Below are 21,598 nucleotides of genomic sequence, written 5' to 3' on the forward strand. Positions count from 1 at the left end.
GAATAAAAAAAAATCTAATTTTCTCAACTGGTTTACAAAGGTGTTTTGTTGTTGGCTTATTTACGTAGCAGTTTATTATAACGCTAACTGTTTTTAGTGAGCTCCGATGTTTCGGGTACTTCACAAGTGGACATTAAACAGCAGTAACAATAATGTAAGTAACTAATTATAAAGCTTGCTGCAGTTGGCAGAAAGCAGTAGCTGATTAGTCACATCTAATGAAATAAAAAGCAGATGTTTTCTTGGGAACTGCTTAACTACATGTTTCTGTGCTGGAAATACAAGCGCTACTGCAGTTGCTTCTGTCATAGTCATTAACTGGTAGCTTCTAATAGGACATTCTGCTGTTCCTGTGGATACAGTAACCTTTGTGTACTGTCTCATTTTCCGATCGCTTGGGCAGACACTTGACACTCTTTACCTCTGCCAGCAGTAAATTGCAAGGTTGTTTAAATGCTGAGACAATGCATCCTATCAGGGCCCACACATGAGTGAAGTGTTTAAAAATGTAAGTAGCATAATGAGCTAAAATAAATTTCTATGTGGGTTATAGTTTCTTTTTTTATCCGTAGATTTAATGTATACAGGAGGAGAATTCCTCTGTTTGTAACGGTATATGGTGCAGCATGTGGCTTGGTTTTCTAGTGCATGCCGATCGTACTGTCTTCCTTCTCCTGTAATTGTACCTAGGAGAATAGTGCAGCATGTATTAATGTCATGGTGGTTATAATAGGGCAGAGAGAGAAGCAAGAGTGAGAAAGCAGTAGGAATGGATGGGAAGGGAAAGGATCTCGTAGAGACAATTGCACATTTCAGGTCTTGCGATTTCTGACAGATTTAGAATGACCCACCAGCCGAGTGACAGGTATAAAAAGACAACATAATTATTAGTGTGACTGCATTGCTGAGACCCTATTCTATCCATTCCATCTGGCATCAAGTGACTAGCTTCTTTATTTTTTTTTGTAGTAATGACATCCTTTGTATAGATTCAGTTTTGTTTGGTTTAACTTGTCAGCCTGTCATTGACAACATGACTTGAAACTGAGTTTCATTAATAGCTTGCGAAGGTCTGGAATCCTTCATATAAATGTACAGAAAGTGTTATCAGCTGTCAATATACAAATGAATTACTGTATTATAGTATGACATTTCCTAATAAACAAGGCTGATTGAAGGCTCTCTATGATTAAAAAGATTATATTCTGAGAGCTGTATGTGGTTAATCCACAAGAAAAAAAAAAAAAAATATATATATATATTTTTTTTTTTTTTTCCGGCTCTACATACCTCTATTTATATTTTTCATTACATTTACATAAAGACCAGGATGTTCAATAACAGTGATATGAATTGTAACTAAGTATAACACTATTATGGGTTGTGATCAAGGTCACATTTTATTCATATGGCTTATATGTGAATAAAAGATAAATCTCTCTCTCTCTCTCTCTCTCTCTCTCTCTCTCTCTCTCTCTCTCTCTCTCTCTCTCTCTCTCTCTCTCTCCATCTATCTATCTCTCTATCTCTCTCTCTCTCTCTCTCACTATCTCTCTCTATCTATCTATCTATCTATCTATCTATCTATCTATCTATCTATCTATCTATCTATCTACAGTATCTATCTATCTATCTATCTATCTATCTATCTATCTATCTATCTATCTATCTATCTATCTATCTATCTATCTAGCTGTCTACAGTATCTATCTATCTATCTACAGTATCTGTCTGTCTGTCTGTCTGTCTGTCTACCTACCTATCTATCTATCTATCTATCTATCTATCTATCTATCTATCTATCTATCTATCTATCTATCTATCTATCTATTTGGCTTCCTTATAGTTATGGAGGAAAATATAAATAAAGACATGCTAAACACAATAATGAATAAATATACTTGTTGTCCATGCAAACTGGCTTAAAAAAATGCCAGTGCTCTTGGCAGAAAAAAAACGCTAATTTTGAGTGGTTTTGTACTAGCGCTTAGGAGTAGCATTTAGGAATGTTTAGGAGTGTTTAACAGCGTTTAGGAGCATTTAGCATCTTTTTTTACCAGAAAACGCTCAAAAATGCAAGTCAGAAGGGTTTTTTTCTCTGCCTCTAATCACTGAACTTAAAATATACCACTTAATGACCTAATGTGCATGGACACATAGCATAACATTAGTTGCCTCAGGGCCTGGTCTGTGCACAATTTGGCACGACCACTTTTTTATTTTTTATTTATGTAATTTATTCACTCTCCCACGTTTTGTCACTTTTTCTTACTTATGTATGTGTTTTTCTCACAGGATGGAGGGTGTGGGTCCTCGGGCCTGCCCTGAAGTCTAGGGGGAGGATGTGTGGCCTTTTGGTTCCTTCCTCCCCTGTCCCTGGGGGGTTTTCTCTTCGTGAGAGCCCCCTGACCAAGTACTGAGTGGCTGGCTTCGGCTGGCCACAAGGAACGGTGGTCCACCAGGCATTTTGGCCAGGAGGACCAAATGGGAACCTTGTCCCTGTCAGGAGCTTCGTGCACCGGGGGATCAGGGTAGTGGTCCATCCCCTTCGGGGGAAGGACAAAGCACACCCCTAAGTGCACTTTTTCGTGTGGTGTTTTACACTTGCACTTTTTTTGTGATTCACTTACGGGTTTTTTCATTATCTGCACGTTTGCGGACTTGAAAAAAAAAAAATTAGTTGCTTCTTCAGGCAAAATGCTACACTCCTGTAGGAGCAACTTTTTTTTAAGTCAGTGTACATGGACCCTTAATGCTTTTGTTTCATATCATATATTAACCACATACAGTTATCAAATTACATTTTTTTTGTTATAGTTATACTTCCATCAGGGAAGAGTCAGCAAAGTGCAATAACACCTAAACAACAATCAGCAATAAATTACTACAGTATGCCCCCCAAAATAGAAGCATTGGACCTCCTGTAGTTAGAGTAGCTTGTTTCTGTCTTGTCTGTCAGTGTCCACATGAATTTGGTTCAGCAGTTCTTCAGCAGTGCATCTTGTGACAGGCTTGCTTCAGAATGATGTTTTATTAGTTGCTATGGGTTCCTGCACTTTGGACAGTACTTTTTGCCTCATTAACTAAACTCAGTGCATGATTCCCGTATTCAGGTTCTGAGTAGATCTAACAGGATAAGATGCTACAATGTTTACTCAGACAGGTAAGGAAATCTGCAGTGTTGTCTGTACCAATTATAGTTCACAAAGATCAACAGCTGTTCTTCCTTGCAGTTATATGTTGTTGCCTTTTAACGTTTGTGTATTGATTGATGCTTGCTATTCTGTTATTTTTAATGATCAAGAGGACCAGATGTGTATCATAGTGGTGCTCCTTTTTATATTCTTGCTTGTTAAGAAAGGTGAGCAAATATTCAAGACCTAAAGCACATTGCCAAGGAGAATTAATAACATTCTGTTCAAATGAATATACGATTAATAATTACATAACACAAAGGAAAATTATTCTCTATGAAGGGTTATTTTTTCTTTAATTAACAATATAAAGTTCACTTACTATTTTTTTAGTTATTCAGGTGTCCTAAGATGAATGATTTTTTTCCTTTATTAAGCTCAACTGTCGCACTTTTCTTTTTTGCAATGAGCATGATTGTCATCCATGATGCATGAATTGCAATCACTTCTTATATCCTGACTGCTATGAGGTAGGATCTCCTTATTATAGACACCTGATCAGTCTCAGTGTTTAGATTTAAAATCGAAAAAAAAAAAAGATGTCAAAAGCAGTGAGCCAATCACAGGATCATGAAATGTCATGTTTGAGAACATTGTAGAGAACACCCCCAGTTTTGTCACAGAAGCAAAAAGATGTTTTATATATATATATATATATATATATATATATAATTATTATTATTATTATAATACAGGATTTATATAGCACCAACAGTTTGTGCAGCGCTTTAAAACATAAGATAGACAGTACAATTACAATACATTTCAGTACAGAAGGAATATGAGGGCCCTGCTCATGGAGCTTACAATCTAAAGGAAGGGGGAGGTGATACAAAAGGTGATAGCTGCGGGGGATGATCTGGTGGAGGTGATTCAAGTACAGTTCTTAGGTGGAGGTGGGGTAGGCTTCCCTGAATAAGTGAGTTTTCAAAGATCACCTAAAAGCAGACAGGGTAGGGGCTGACCGGATATACTGTGGTAGGGAGTGCCAGAGGATGGGAGATGCTCTGGAGAAGTCCTGGAGGCGAGTGTGGGAGGAGGTGATGAGGGAGCTAGAGAGGAAGATGTCTTGGGAGGAGCTGAGTGGGCGATTTGGGGGATATCTGTGGATGAGGTTGGTGATGTAGCTAGGGGCAGTGTTGTGGATGGCTTTGTAAGCTGTGGTTAGTATTTAGTGTATATATATATCCTTTAAGCAAAAGAACCTTAAAAGTGGCAATAAATGTAAGACATTAAGGTAAAAAGTCTTCCAGTACCTCTCCATTCCCCCCTATCTCAAACACTGATCTACCAGTCCTATATTTATGCTCCATGTCCTCCTTAATTTGCACCACTTCCCTGATCTTCCAGGTTATAGTAGAAAACCAAGGACAATGCATAGGCTCCTGCTACCATCAGTCAGATTCCTTGGAGGAGGGAGCAGGGGCATGGCTTGCCAAGGGCTGTGTCTGTAGATTTGCAACGCACCGTCCAGGAGTATCCATATGCGAGTGTCTCCTTAGCAGCCAGTTAAATTAGGATAAATCCGCAAACATGCAAGAGGGGGCTGTATACAACTTGGGGTAAAAGAAGAACAGTGATAATTTTTAAACCTACATTTAAGTAACATTTTTTTTGAAAAAAATGAGCATGAGAGATGGTACTTTCATTTAAGTGTCCCTTGTGCTAGTGCTGACTGTTCAATTTGAAATCCGAAGTCTTCTGCTCCCCAAACTATCACTATTATGAGCCTCGGACCTGCCACAGACACTTGTCAAAAGTGCTGGCGGTGCCCACATTTTCCACCCTGTAATATAGCTTCCATGAATGAAAAGCACTCTATGAATGGAGGAGATGGACTTTTCATTCATCTGCCCATCCTCCATTCATCAGTCCAACTTATCTTATTAGTACTGGCATGGGGGGGGGCAAATGCCCCATTGCCCCCAGCTGAGTACTACTCTTGTCCCTTTCCATAAAGACTAATATCCCCCTGATTGTTTTATAAATCCTTAACGAATAACTGAATGATAACATAGAAACTTGAGTGTGAATTTAACTCCTGATGGGACTTTTGAATTAAAAGAACACTATAGGCAGGGGTGGATAACAGCAAAAGAAACTTGTGTTTATTTTTCTGTTTTTTCATAAACTGGTGAATAAGGAAGATTTAGTCACATTCAGCTGGAGTTGTTCTGTAATGTGAATATGTTTCATTGCTTATTCAAGCTGAGTCTGCAGTTTCAATGGGTGTCAGAAACATACCTCTGCATTTATATCCATACAACTAGCAGTCACCTTTATATAATCACTATGGGATGAGTCAAGGCAGATGTTCATTGTCTGACAACAGGATGGGAGATGTGAAAGTTATGCAACCACACTATTCTAATGACATAATCCCATCATTTGGTGTCAGGGGTCTGCACGGGTATTAATCCTTTTATTTGCATGGCTGAATTGTTGTCATATACCAACAAAAAATTGCAAAGCAATGCTATACAATGTGGCAGACATGAATGAACCACAGCACTGGCTGAACAAAATATCACTGTTTGGCAGGTTAATATACAGGTGAAACTCAAAAAATTAGAATATCGTGCAAAAGTTTATTTATTTTAGTAATGCAACTTAAAAGGTGAAACTAATATATGAAATAGACTCATTACATGCAAAGCAAGATAGTTCAAGCCGTGATTTGTCATAATTTTGATGATTATGGCTTACAGCTCATGAAAACCCCAAATCCACAATCTCTGAAAATTAGAATATTGTGAAAAGGTGCAATATTCTCGGCTCAAAGTGTCCCATTCTAATCAGCTAATTAAGCCATAACACCTGCAAAGGGTTCCTGAGCCTTTAAATGGTCTCTCAGTCTGGTTCAGTAGGAATCACATTCATGGGAAAGACTGCTGACCTGACAGTTGTGCAGAAAACCATCATTGACACCCTTCATAAGGAGGGAAAGCCTCAAAAGGTAACTGTAAAAGAAGTTGGATGTTCCCAAAGTGCTGTATCAAAGCACATTAATAGAAAGTTATGTGGAGGGAAAAGTGTGGAAGAAAAAAGGTGCACAAGCAGCAGGGATGACCACAGCCTGGAGAGGATTGTCAGGAAAAGGCCATTCAAAAGTGTTAGGGACTTTCACAAGGAGTGGACTGAGGCTGGAGTCAGTGCATCAAGAGCCACCACACACAGGCGGAACCTGGACATGGGCTTCAAATGTCGTATTCCTCTTGTCAAGCCGCTCCTAAACAACAAACAAGCATCAGAAGCGTCTTACCTGGGCTAAAGAAACACAGACCTGGTCTGTTGCTCAGTGGTCCAAAGTCCTCTTTTCTGATGAGAGCAACTTTTGCATCTCATTTGGAAACCAAGGACCCAGAGTATGGAGGAAGAATGGAGAGGCACACACTGCAAGGTGCTTGAAGTCCAGTGTGAAGTTTCCACAGTCTGTGTTGATTTGGGGAGCCATGTCATCTGCTGGTGTTGGTCCACTGTGCTTCATTAAGTCCAGGTCAACGCAGCTGTCTACCAGGAGATTGTGGAGCACTTCATGCTTCCTTCCACAGACAAGCTTTTTGCGGATGCTGACTTCATTTTCCAGCAGGACTTGGCACCTGCCAACACTGCCAAAAGCACCAGAACCTGGTTCAATGACCGTGGGATTACTGTGCTTGATTGGCCAGCAAACTCGCCTGACCTGAACCCCATAGGAAATCTATGGGGCATTGTCAAGAGAAAGATGAGAGACATGAGACCGAACAATGCAGAAGAGCTGAAGGCCGCTATTGAAGCATCCTGGTCTTCCATAACACCTCAGCAGTGCCACAGGCTGATAGCTTCCATGCCACGCCGCATTGAGGCAGTAATTGCTGCAAAAGGGGCCAAAACCAAGTACTGAGTACATATGCATGCTTATACTTTTCAGAGATCCAATATTGTTCTATGTACAACCCTTGTTTTATTGATTGCATGTAATATTCTAATTTTCTGAGATTGTGGATTTGGGATTTTCATGAGCTGTAAGCCATAATCATCACAATTATGACAAATCACGGCTTGAACTATCTTGCTTTGCATGTAATGAGTCTATCTCATATATTAGTTTCACCTTTTAAGTTGCATTACTGAAATAAATGAACTTTTGCATGATATTCTAATTTTTCGAGTTTCACCTGTATATGTCCCAACTCTTTATTTAGCTGTTTGCCTATAGTTTAGAGATGTACTTGTGTGAACAGTATGAAGTTATGGTAGGTGCTGAGAAGTTGGCACTATAAGTAGGCTAGACTGTACTTGCCTTGTCTGCATAACTCATGTAATAGGACCACCTTACCCTGCAGATGTTTCTACACAATTACTGGTTCTCTCAAAGTCATTATCTGTTTGGGTTTAGGCATAGTATCCAGACCCCATGCGACATGTTATCATAGCTGCCATGTGAAATGTTATCATCCTTGACAAAGGAGTTGCTTAGGAACTGTATATTGTTCCAGTACTGAGGGAGGGGAAGGGGGCATGTCTATTTTCCTGTATTCTGGAGGGTGCACTATTTGGTGAGGCTCTGATTCTACTGTCATCAGAGTTATGCTGGCAATGCAGGTAAGCTCTGGCAACTTTGATCAATTACATTTAATCGGTTATCTTAATCTGATAGTGATTACACTACAACAGGATTCCTCTCTGTTTTGATCAGGATCAAGGTAGCTTGTGCCAAAACCATGCACAGCTTTCTTTCCCAACATAGATAATCTTACAAATTGGCACTTGTTCAGTGTGTGATCAAATATATGAAAAACAAAACAAAACAATAGAACTCATAATAAATTTCTGTGCTACTTACCTAAACTACACTGTAAATATATCTAAATAAGTTGCTGCAGCGAATTATTATGAAATAAAACATGTTCAAAACACAGTACATAATATAATGCAAAACAATAAGTGACGCTCAAAAAGACTATTTAATCTGTCCAGTTTCTTCCCATTAATTTCCAAACAGTTAAAAGTCCTCAGAAATTCTTGTGATTCTCCTTAATAAAAATGTGTTCTCCTAAACTGAGGTGTCCAAACCAGCAGAATAAAACTCTCACCTATTAAAGAAAGGATATAGCACTTAGTGTAGATCCTCCTCAGCTCCCTTTGATTGTAATACAGGCAATAAACCTTTCAACATGAGTCAGTGGGACAGCTCAAAGAAAGGAAGACAGATCACCTCCACATAGCTCTTTTATTCAACAAACACAAACACCTGAATCAATCCCCTTACATAGCCTGAGTGCTTCACAGCACCAGCGATATGAGGATTAACAGACAGTTTTAATCACTCACCTTTACATGTTTCTTCTCACACCCCAGAATCATCATGTACTGCATTCTATAGCTTGGCAAGATGTGTTCCGTCAATCAAGATTTTGTTAAAGGCACAGAGTACTGAATATGAACCTCCTACGTATTATAGTGTGTGTGACCCTCGTATTTATTGTACTGAGTGTGACCCTCCTACGTATTGTACTGAGTGTGACCCTCCTACCTATTGTACTGCGTGTGACCCTCGTATTTATTGTACTGAGTGTGAACCTTCTACTTATCGTACTGAGTGTGACCCTCGTATTTATTGTACTGAGTGTGACCCTCCTACGTATTGTACTGAGTGTGACCCTCCTACCTATTGTACTGAGTGTGACCCTCCTACTTATTGTACTGAGTGTGACCCTCCTACGTATTGTACTGAGTGTGACCCTCCTACGTATTGTACTGAGTGTGACCCTCCTACGTATTGTACTGAGTGTGACCCTCGTATTTATTGTACTGAGTGTGACCCTCCTACGTATTGTACTGAGTGTGACCCTCCTACCTATTGTACTGAGTGTGACCCTCCTACGTATTGTACTGAGTGTGACCCTCCTACGTATTGTACTGAGTGTGACCCTCCTACGTATTGTACTGAGTGTGACCCTCCTACGTATTGTACTGAGTGTGTCCATCCTACGTATTGTACTGAGTGTGACCCTCCTACGTATTGTACTGAGTGTGTCCATCCTACGTATTGTACTGAGTGTGACCCTCCTACGTATTGTACTGAGTGTGAACCTTCTACTTATCGTACTGAGTGTGACCCTCGTATTTATTGTACTGAGTGTGACCCTCCTACGTATTGTACTGAGTGTGACCCTCTTACCTATTGTACTGAGTGTGACCCTCCTACTTATTGTACTGAGTGTGACCCTCCTACGTATTGTACTGAGTGTGACCCTCCTACGTATTGTACTGAGTGTGACCCTCCTACGTATTGTACTGAGTGTGACCCTCGTATTTATTGTACTGAGTGTGACCCTCCTACGTATTGTACTGAGTGTGACCCTCCTACCTATTGTACTGAGTGTGACCCTCCTACGTATTGTACTGAGTGTGACCCTCCTACGTATTGTACTGAGTGTGACCCTCCTACGTATTGTACTGAGTGTGACCCTCCTACGTATTGTACTGAGTGTGTCCATCCTACGTATTGTACTGAGTGTGACCCTCCTACGTATTGTACTGAGTGTGACCCTCCTACGTATTGTACTGAGTGTGTCCATCCTACGTATTGTACTGAGTGTGACCCTCCTACGTATTGTACTGAGTGTGTCCATCCTACGTATTGTACTGAGTGTGACCCTCCTACGTATTGTACTGAGTGTGTCCCTCCTACGTATTGTACTGAGTGTAACCCTCCTACGTATTGTACTGAGTGTGTCCATCCTACGTATTGTACTGAGTGTGACCCTCCTACGTATTGTACTGAGTGTGACCCTCCTACGTGTTGTACTGAGTGTGTCCATCCTACGTATTGTACTGAGTGTGACCCTCCTACGTGTTGTACTGAGTGTGACCCTCCTACGTATTGTACTGAGTGTGACCCTCCCACGTATTGTACTGAGTGTGTACATCCTACGTATTGTACTGAGTGTGACCCTCCTATGTATTGTACTGAGTGTGACCCTCCTACGTATTGTACTGAGTGTGACTCTCCTACGTATTGTACTGAGTGTGACCCTCCTACGTATTGTACTGAGTGTGACCCTCCTACCTATTGTACTGAGTGTGACCCTCCTACGTATTGTACTGAGTGTGACCCTCCTACGTATTGTACTGAGTGTGACTCTCCTACGTATTGTACTGAGTGTGACCCTCCTACGTATTGTACTGAGTGTGACCCTCCTACGTATTGTACTGAGTGTGACCCTCCTACGTATTGTACTGAGTGTGACTCTCCTACGTATTGTACTGAGTGTGACCCTCCTACGTATTGTACTGAGTGTGACCCTCCTACGTATTGTACTGAGTGTGACCCTCCTACGTATAATGGGTGGATCCTAGAACCTTAGTCCTGACTGTACACACCCACACAATCATTGTGCTGGTTGCTCCCAAAACCATGGCCCAGATTTCATCCTACCAAAGTCTCTAGGAAATCTCCAGGTACCAGACCAGGTTTAAACAACCAGTAAGGAACTGAAAAAAAAAAAAACATCCATGTGAGACAAGCACCCTGGAGACCCCCAACCTGCCTGGATGAGAATCGCGGGTAATACTAAACCCTTTTTACTCACACGTATTTGAAGGAGCAAAATCCCAATAAGGTGAATAGAGCCTTAGATTATTCATGCTCTTTCAAGGCCCTGACCTTCACTGACCTTTATGTTTACTTGTGAGGATTAACTTCTGATATACTGTGGATATATATATATATAAATATAGTATATATTACTACACAAAATCATTACCTTATATAATGTAATCCAAGACGACCTGAATTCTCCTGGGAATTGACAAATATAAGTCTTGGATGGTGTATAATGGAATCTGATACCACTCTTCATGCAAAAATCATTCCAGTTCTCGCAGAGATGCCACAGACAGAAATCGAGCCAGAACCATGTTCCCCAAAATTTACCATAGTGGCTCTATGATATTGAGGTCCAGCACCTGTGTTTCCCAGGGAAGGTGCAAGACTTCATCTGCATGCTCCTCAAACTACAATTTAAAACCAGCTGTGTGAATTGGAGCATTATCTTGGTAAATGTCTTCAGGAAACAATGTTTGCACCATGGGGTGCACATGGTCAGACAAAATTTGTACATAGTCACTGGTAGTGACTCTACCTTTCAAGGTGATAATTGGGCCTGCAGAATACCAAGATATGGCTGCCCAAACCATGATTGCGCCCACATCATATTTTACCATTGCCACAAGACCTGGTTGTAAGTTTGGGGCCATGTTTGCCACACATAAACATGTCTGGTGGTTGGGAACAAGGTGAAGCTCAATTCATTGGAGCAGTTTACAGTATTCCATTTAGTGATAGTCCATGACTTATGTCTGTTGCACCACTCTCTCCTCTTATGAGCATTTTTATCAGTCACTAGTGGTTTGGCAATTGCAGCTCGCCCATGAATGATTTGCTTATGGAATTCCACACTCACAGTTTTTGTGTACATGGGTTTTGGAAGACTGAGATTGAGCTCTTCAGTCACTTTTGCAGCAGTTGTATTTTTATTCTGCAACAAAATGTGCAGCGCTAAAAATACTGCATGTAAATTGTATATAGCAATTCTCAATCACAACATACAAGTGAATCAAGTGTCTACAATCACAGAGTACAAGTGTACAGGTGTCTGATAAACAGTAGGTGGAACAAACACGGTCCCATGGATTGATGTCACTGGTTTTTATGTTCAGCAGTCAATGGACTTTATTGTTTATCAGACACTTTGCACTTTTCACTCTTTGGTGTTTACTGATGTATGTTATTATTACTAACATTTTATGCCTCATGGTTCATAATGGTATTATGTGATTCACTTGTACTTTGTCATTGAGAATTGCTATATACAATTTACATGTAGTATTTTTAGCGCTGCACTTTTTGTTGTTTATTTTTTTCATTTGGGTTGGTCACCTTTCAGTGCTGTCAGCTTTTTCATCTCCAAGCACTCACTGCACCCTGTTTGTTTTGTATTTTTATTCTGGGTCATAATCCTGCACAATGTCCTTTTGACTCTTTCAGTCAGTTGACCATGTCAACTGCGCTTGTGCTTAGTAGACAACGTTTTTCTGAAAACTGTATATGCTGTCATAACCTTTGATACTGTACTTCATGACACCACAAATAAATTGGCTTCAGTCACAGAGTCACCAGCTAAGCAGGCGCCAACAATTTGCCCTTATTGAAACTCAGTAAGCTCTCACATGACTCCATATTACTAGCAGTGCATGCAGTGAAGAATGAAAGTGAGGCTTCCCACCTCTTAGCTAGGTGTCTCATCACACAGCGGAAGCAAAAGAATGTTACTTGACTTCTGCTTTCAATGCAAAATATGTCGTCACTTTCACACCTGCAAATCATGTAGCGTTTCCATATTTTTGTCCATCCCCTGTATACTGTATATATATATTTCTTCTTACAAAAAAAAATAAAATATATATATATATATATACTTATCCTCCACATTGCTTCTTCAAAACCCACTCATTTCTATGTGCAAACATAATTCAGCTGGCCTCCTTACATGTCCTCTGTATTACTCTTCAGTACCTTGCTTAGCCATCCTTTTTGAGTTATGCAGTAAAACTCATTTCATCATTTTTAGGAGCCCTCTAAACCACAATGGCTTCTCCATAGTTATCCTCTAAATCTCAGATCAAGCTTTTGAGGGGGTGGAGGAGGGTGCTATAGTGTGTATAGATAGATAGATAGATAGATAGATAGATAGATAGATAGATAGATAGATAGATAGATAGATAGGCAGGCAGGCAGGCAGGCAGGCAGACAGACAGACAGACAGACAGACAGACAGACAGACAGACAGACAGAAAGATACTGTAGATAGATAGATAGATACTGTAGATAGATAGATAGATACTGTAGATAGATAGATAAATAGATAGATACTGTAGATAAATAGATAGATACTGTAGATAGATAGATACTGTAGATAGATAGATAGATACTGTAGATAGATAGATAGATAGATAGATAAATAGATAGATAATAGATAGATAGATAGATAGATAGATAGATAGATAGATAATAGATAGATAGATAGATAGATAGATAGATAGATAGATAGATAGATGATAGATAGATGATAGATACTAGATAGATAGATAGATAGATAGATAGATAGATAGATAGATAGATAGATAGAGAAAGATTTGTTATGGCTGCCTTTGTAACACAGATTTTTTTCCTCTTGGTGTAGAACAGTTATTTTCAGTATATATGTGTAAGTAGCAGTTTTTCATAGTATGATGTGTTAAATGCTTTTTTTTCAGTCTGTGTTCCCAAAGGATCTTCAAATGGCAAGGCACATTTTAGATGGTTTTATTGTTTGTTTAACTGTGCAGCTTTAAGTACAGTAATGTCAAATTATAATTTCTGTTGGATTTTCTTGCAGATATCCGTTGAGAGTCAGAGACCTAGAAATGGGACAGCGGGAAGATTGATGCTGTATATAGTGGAAGAAATAACCCAGTTTGGGAATTAAAAGGAAAACTTCACCCGTGTGTGCTTTTTGCTCACATCTCTGTTTCTGCAAAATGAGGACTTTCAGATGCTTTTTACTGCTTGTGTTTTGGGTGAATCAGCTGCGAAAAAGCTGTACAACTCCACTGCCGGATAGGACTATTGCCACCACCACCACTGAGCCAGTGCTAGAGGAGCAGGAACCTGGCCAAAGCAATGACATGGAAAAGAGTCGATCTAAGAGAAGCTGGATGTGGAATCAGTTTTTCCTTCTTGAAGAATATACAGGAACGGATTACCAGTACGTCGGCAAGGTATTGCTTGTTTCATAATTACAATTTGCAGAGTTGTAATCAAATGTAAAATTCTCAATTTATTCCATACGTTTACCGTGTGTAAACAATGTATAACAATATTTTTCTTTTTTTAAAAAAAAACCTCTGTGTTTAATGACCTCTTTCTTTATTTTAATTTCTCACTAACTATTGCACACTGGCTAAAATATTGTATCAGACTGACAGTTGGAATGCCTGAGTCAGTTGTTAAAGGATGAGACATGAGACTTTGCAGCATAGAAACAGTTTATATGTACACTAATGTTTAATATTGGCATTGCCGTTCTGTATTTAAGAATGTGCGTTTTATAAATAAATATTTATTACATGGTATTTGCAGGATATGATACAGGATTCATAGAGCATTATTTCTTTGTAATAGAGAAGCGGTTTTCCCTTTAGATGGAGGAGGGAATGGTTTACTTCTCTGGCTCATTTACTTGTGTACACATTTAGTTTGAGCTGTCCAGCTCTGTATTCAACTGGTATTTTTCAGAGTAACTAGAGTGTCTTAGAGATCTAAAAAGAGATCTAAAAAGGAGCCAACAGTTCCACCTGTTGGCAGTATATGAATATACAAAGTATTAATATACAATAGCTTATAGTTATCAGACTAAAATTCATTACAATTAGTTTTAGTCATAATTAATGACGAAATCACAACTTAAGCTAGATTCTTTTTTAGTTTTAGGTAGACTTGGGAAGAGTAAACACTCTTGAGTGTTTATTATTCTCCTGCCACCCGTGACAACCTTTGACATCAGGACAAAATATGAGGAGAGAGGTTGTCATTGGAACAGTATGACACGGATAGTAAAACTAAACTAAACTAAAATAGCACTGGACCCTTGAAAATATTTTATTGATATTGCTATCATATCTTAATGTAATAATATTGATAAAAGTGATCTGGTTCTCAGGCAGGAAGCCGTAACAACACAGAGAATGACAGCAATTTTCTTGGATTGTAGTTTAATTTGCTAAAAATGTGAATTGAAGTGCCCCACCACTGCAGAAAGGTCCAGATATGACTTTATTCCAATTAAGGTCAAGGGACTATCAAAAGAGTAGCCACTATGTTTCTGGGGTCCAAAGGCGCCCATTTCATCATTGCTGGAAAAAACATAAGCATATCTCCATATCAATACAACATCGATATAATATCCCATCCCCAGGGATATAGCTTTGTTTAATTATTCTAATTTTCACATTTGTTATACATCCATTGATTTTGGCTACTGGGAATTTGGGTTTAACTATGACCTCAAGTGGGGGATATTGTGTTGATATGGAGATGTCCTTATATTTTTCTAGCCCTGATGAAGGGGGCATTTGTTGGCCACCAAAATGCATTGGATACTCTTTCTATTGTCCCCATTAACTTTACTGGAATAAAGTCATACCTGGACCTTTGCAACAGTAGGTGTGCCATTTCCATTCACATTTTCTTTTTAGCCATACAGACATTCTAACCCTTCCCAGTTTAACTTAAAAAAATATGTTATGCCGTAGTCTGTGTCCTTGCTGCAGAGATTTCCCAATACTTCTGTCCCAACAGGAAATAAGAGGAGATCTGTACAATGGGTGTCACCAACCACAGTAATAAAAACTAGCTCAAAGTCCAAAAACCCTTTACAAATAGGGGGTGTCTGGCCATCTAACACAAAAATAAATCCTATGTATAGTAAGCACTACTCAACCAGCTATACAAAGACCCTCATAAGGGAAAGTAGACTGAAAGTAATAAAAAAAACAGGGCACTTTTAAGAGTATCAACAAACCCAGATCTGGAAAGTGAATCAATGTAAACTGTTCACCTTTGTAGGTGTTGGATTTTAATGCATTCCCAGTGATCTTCAATCAATAGTGGATAAGAGGATCTAACATCTAAGTGTAGTTACATCTGACAGCAGAGATGTACCCACAGAAAAAGACTCACCAGATTTTGATGCCGGGTATAATATCACTCACCTCAAGCACATTTAATGGTGTTTATTTATAGAAAATAAAACTCCAAATGTAGTAAAAGTAATTAAAACTCAACATGTTTCAGAGCATATATCGTAACTCCTGAAGAGGCATCGATGTGCGCTCCAAAAATGCTTTCTTTCTACGCAAACACAGTCTGGAAAATTCAGATATTGCATGGGGGCAATGACAGAGTCAAGTGTACTTTAGGTAGCTTGTGGCTGTTTGTTGACTGCTTGAATATTTTATATATTTTATATTGAATTACTTTGTTTCTTTAAAGCTTGTATGGGTATGTCAGACTTGCTCCAGGTTGGAAGCAGACAGAAGGGATATGGTATACACAGAGATAAGTCTAGTCTTTCCCCATAATTTATCTCCGTAAAAGGGACAGCATCTGCTACCAGTAACTGAATGAGTGACTTGTGTAAGGAAATATGTTCTGCCATCCCTGATACATGGCTCACAAATCAAGAATTTTCCTCTAACCAATTATACAAATGTTTGCGGCTAATCATTTCTTCTCTTCCTTCTCTGACAGTTTGCCAGTATTTCAGCTGCAGGTGTTGTATAGCACTATGTGGAAATGAAGCTTTTGTAAGATGAGCATGTTATTAAAAAGGGAAATTGTGTTCTGTTTTAGGCTGCACGTAATAGGCGGATTTTGTTCTGCTAAGCAGATTCCCAATAAAACTGAATTATTCATTGAAGTCAATCTCTGCAATCTGTTATAAAGGTGAATTAGTCAGAAATTGTGACCTCTAAACCTACTGTAAACAGCAAAACACATGGCTGTGAGATCAGTCTGTCCAGGGACAGATTAACGTAGGGGCTACTGGAGCTGCAGCTCCAGGCCCCTACCTTACTATAAGCCCAGAGTTGTCTGGATGTGGCCGGTGGTAAGACATAGGTGAGCCGAACAAAGCTGCTCTCCCCGGCAAATGCTGTGACCGGCAATAGCGTCAGTCCCATAGCTTCCCACAGTGTTGATACTGCTGAACCCTGGTGTCACCTTTGTCATTTCTGAGGCTCCGAAGTCTGGATATGCCCAGGAGGAAAAGGGCTCAGACCCGAGTACAGCAGCAGCTGCTAGTGTCCATAATAGTGGCCCTGAATGCTGGATCAGGCACAGGAGTGGGAACCCTCTCTTCCTTCTTTGCCACCCAGACACAGGCAACTCGCTCTGCAGCCAAGATTAATTCCACCACTGCATCCCATGTATCTTATGCTACTGGGACTTGCCTGGTGTGGAGGAGAGAGAGGAGGACAGACCAAGGCCCCTGCTACCCCAGATGCCAAGTAAGACTCCCAGGTATGCTTGGTAGCACATAGTGCAAGTACTGCAAACACTGCAGAGCTCAATGTCACTGCCTCTACCACTCCTTCTGCACTAGAACTTTTGTGGTCCTTTTGTTTAAGGACCCTTTCACACGGGGTGGACTAAACCTGTAATCGACTTGCTTAGCAGGGGACCTGTCCACTGATCCCCACTTAGCAGAGCAGAGTGGGTGGGTGACAGGTCCTGCATACGTGGAATGCACACGGACACAGCCTGTTCTCCTCCATGGGCAGTTGGATGTAGGCCCAGACAACCAAAAAGAACAGGCAGCATACGGAAAGCAATGGACCGATGGGGAGAGATCTACCCTGACCAGCCCTGCATTCCTGTTGCCCTCTCTAAATGATAGGATCAGCGGAATCAGGCGTTTTTTATGTGGTGCCTCTTTTATTGCTGTCTTTTTTCTTTTAGCACAGATTGTTGGAAAGAGTTGTTGGTCCCCATAAGACCCCTGGGATGTGCTCCATTTTTTTTCTGCCAGGGTCCCAATATTTTCCCCCCATTTCCCTGGAAGAACTGTTAGTAGTCTAGTGCTTATTGTTTGGGGATGTATGTGAGGCAAAGGGGTCTGGTGGAGGCTAGGCCTTGCCAGCACAATGCACACAGATCCTTCAGGGAAGGGGCAATATGCCCTAGCAACCATGCTAGCATCTCAAGATGGTGGCCCTGTTGCTGATATTCTGTTCCAGTGTGATGGACAAACACTGGCACTGAGCAAGGACATTTATCAGCTGCAAGCAAGCAAGATGGGTGTGGGGTGCTCCGGTGTCACATGGTGTCATGGGAAGGGTGGACAAGTTGTTGTAAGGGACAGAGTGTGTCTGTGTGTGCGGACAGGGAGACCGTGAGAAGCACTGCTAGTGCTGGAGTATGCTGTGTGTGAGGGCAGAGTTAGGAGTGTCAGGGTGTGGAATAGGGACAGCAGATGCACTTCTGCTGAGATTTAAGAGTGCCCGACATACTCTTTCCTGACTAGTGCTGGAGACAGGCAGGGAGGTGTTAAAATTATTATTTTTTTTATCAGGACAAGTAGATTGTCATGAGAGACAAGTACATTGGGACCCCGATTTATTTTTTTTTAAATTTCCACACCTCTGAGATAGCACATCGTAGGATATCAATAGTTACATTTAAATATACCTGATGGTAGTACATATTTCAGATGTACATTTGTAGACTATCCCTGTGTTAAATGCTGAATTCTATACAGTGATTGCATGTTGAACACATAATTATGTACAATCCTTAATTGTACTCATTGGGTGACGTATATCAAGGAAATTAGCAACACAATTAGATGTAAATCAGGCTGCCTGTTATTCAGTCCAGGCATACATGGATCAAAAATTGGCTGATTCACCAGGGATGTATGGACAAGCTGATTGTTGTTTTGGGCTTTTTTTACATGCGATTGCTGCCAGTGGCCATAAATATTATCAGTAATCACTGTTCTGCAGGCCAGACAGACCGGCAGAACACAATAGCACTGTGGAAGGCATTGCTCCATAAACACTGACTGTGTTGAGTGGGGGAACTGAGCAATTTTTTTTCCTTCCTCCCGTGGTGGAAAGAAAGAAAATAGAATCATCTATGGGCTGCCTTTGTCTAATAGGTCTATGCATCGGTTTTGCTGTGTACTTGCAACCCCGTGTGGCTGGAACCCCAGACAAGCTGACTGCAACAGATTTACACAGGTCTGTGTTAGATTTATCCTTGTAGATGAGACACAGAAAATATGTATTTTTTAAATATATTCTTCAGATTTTTTTTCAACATATAAAAAAGTAATTTTAACATATATTTTTACATATATTTGTAAATGCATTCCATAAATGTAGATTTGTATTTTTAAAGACCTACAGTATATCTGAAATGTATTTTTAAAAATATTTTTCATATATTTTGTAATAAAAACGCATTTTCAACATACAGTATATATATATATATATATATATATATTTATTATTATTATACAGTATTTATATAGCGCCAAAGGGTTTGCTCAGCGCTGTACAATAGCAAGGGGGACAGAACATGAGACAAGACAGAAACAATACAATACAGGGTTCGAGGGCCCTGCTCATTCGAGCTTATTATGAAATATATTGAATATGGCCAAATGTGTATGCATATGTAGCATTTCAAATATATGTCAATATATTTGGGAGGAATATTCAAAAAATATATTTAAAACATATTTTTCTTCCATGTGGATAATTTTGTAGAGAATATATATATATATATATATATATATATATATATATATATATATATATATACATGTATATATATATATTTTTTTGCTTTTGTTTTTGTTTGTTGTTTTGTTTTATTTTTTCTTTAACGAGAGGTGAAGAGAAATTAAAAAAGTAAAAGGGAGCCAAGAGCTCCTCTTAATAGCTACATATGAAAATACAAATCATTCATGTCATTCGAATCATTCAATGTACCATTTTAGATTTACCTGACCAAACAAAAGGAAACATATTTAAAAAATATGTTTTAATCCTGACTATTATAAACAAAGGACATATGTTCAAAACCATTTTACATTCCCTTTAAGAAAATGAACATAATGTACTTTTTTTTCTTTATTTTTTTAGTGTGTGTATATCAAACATTTAGCTCTGTGCAGAGAAAAAAAACAGGAATTATCCTGCACAATTGAATTCAGTTTATTAAAAAATCCCAATGTTTGCATGCATACAATGTAAACTGTAGGAAATTCTTTAAATAATTACAGAAAACATCGTATTTTTCTTGTTCAGCATTGTTGCAAATAAGAATTACAACTCGCATAAAAAAATAATTGAACCATAAAATTTCCTTCCACAGATTTCAAGGTTGACGTACTGTATGATTTTTAATCTCTGTGTAAAGTATTTTATTTTATTGCACTGTATTTGTGAAAATGCTCTAGTTATTTACTTCATATTTCTGCGCAATGGGACTTTATTCCCTTTTCAGAAGCTCTAAGAGATCTGTATGGGTAGAAGGTTTTTCAGAGGCATGTATTTAAAGCAGCAGGGGAAATTCCTATAGGTAACTAATGCATACTGAAAGCTGAATATGAGTTACCATAATGATAATTCTTTGCAATTTGACCTACCTCAGTAGCTGGCTAGATGCTGTATGTGGGCGTATTATAGGAAGAAGAAAGTATTCATGATAACAGGAAAAGCAATAATAACTTGCTGGCTATAGCTCATCCATCAGCATTTAGATGTATTGGGGTCATATTTAAAGACTTAATGCAAAGGGCGATGAAGTGTCTGACCAATTTAGTAGAAGAAAAAGTAAATATACAGGCAACTGTTTGAATGTTTCTTGATTCCTTCGACTTGTTGGCTCTTTATTGAGTTGAATTGAATATCTTTTTCTGCACATCCTTATAACAAAATCCAAATTCTGATTTTTTTTTTTTTTAACAAAGCAACATTTAACCTTCTTTAACATGGTGATCCTAGCTAGTTGCTGGTTGCATGAAACTTAACGCTTCTTTAAAAGCTGTCCAGCCTACCTGCATAGTGGAATAGGTTGCCATTGGGGCTGTGAACATCATTGGAAAAAATGGTAAATGCATTTCAGGGAGAGAGCACAGGAATTTCATCTTACAGCAATGCCCTTGGGGTCATGGCTTAAGGGAAGATTATATCAATTTGGATGCAATAAGCAACAAAAACTGATAGAAGAATGAACCTATCCCACTATATGCACAACTTAAAGGATACGTCCACCTTCTGGGAAAAAAAATAATTAAAATGCACATATTTTTGCAGAAAAAAAATTGTGCATTTATTATTTTTTTCACGCAGGAGTCTGAAGAGCAATGTCAGGCTCCTGCAAACATGCCCTACAGCCTTCAGCACGTACCTCTGTATGTGCCATCTGTTTGAAAGCTGCAGGCATGTGAACAGGGGCGGACTGACAACTCATGGGGCCCCCAGGCAATAGGGGATCATGGGGCCCCTGTGTCCTTGCCCAAACTCAAAAAAGCCTATGAAAAAGGTACCAGGGGCATCTCATGGGGCCCCCTACTGACCCTGGGCCCTCGGGCAGTGCCCGAGTTTCCAAATGGTCAGTGCATGTGAATGAACCATGAAGGCGCTCATCAGCACCCTTGCAGTTCATTGAGAACTACAAACCACCTGCAGCAGACAGGACTTTTAGGGCTCATTCATACTTTCTAACGTTTGCCAAACGCCCCTATAGCCTTTGACAGGCATTAGACAGGATGTTGGGAAACTTTTTTTAACACTCCTCAAATGCT

At 39.4% G+C, this 21,598-nt stretch overlaps 1 protein-coding gene across 1 annotated transcript in view; it reads left to right on the forward strand.

Moving 5' to 3' along the window:
* The window catches only part of LOC149463736 (cadherin-6-like), a 483,303-nt gene that overhangs the window by 178,077 nt on the left and 283,628 nt on the right, over positions 1–21,598 (forward strand). Inside the window, exon 2 of the mRNA XM_089674844.1 lies at positions 13,619–14,000. Within this exon, the coding sequence (XP_089530970.1) occupies positions 13,761–14,000 (240 nt within the window). The 5' untranslated portion in view covers positions 13,619–13,760. The remainder of the gene's footprint in view (positions 1–13,618; positions 14,001–21,598) is intronic.

This window comes from Staurois parvus, unplaced genomic scaffold (assembly GCF_062004578.1).
Source record: "Staurois parvus isolate SC_StPar_1 unplaced genomic scaffold, SC_StPar_1.0 ptg000153l, whole genome shotgun sequence".
NCBI lineage: Eukaryota > Metazoa > Chordata > Amphibia > Anura > Ranidae > Staurois > Staurois parvus.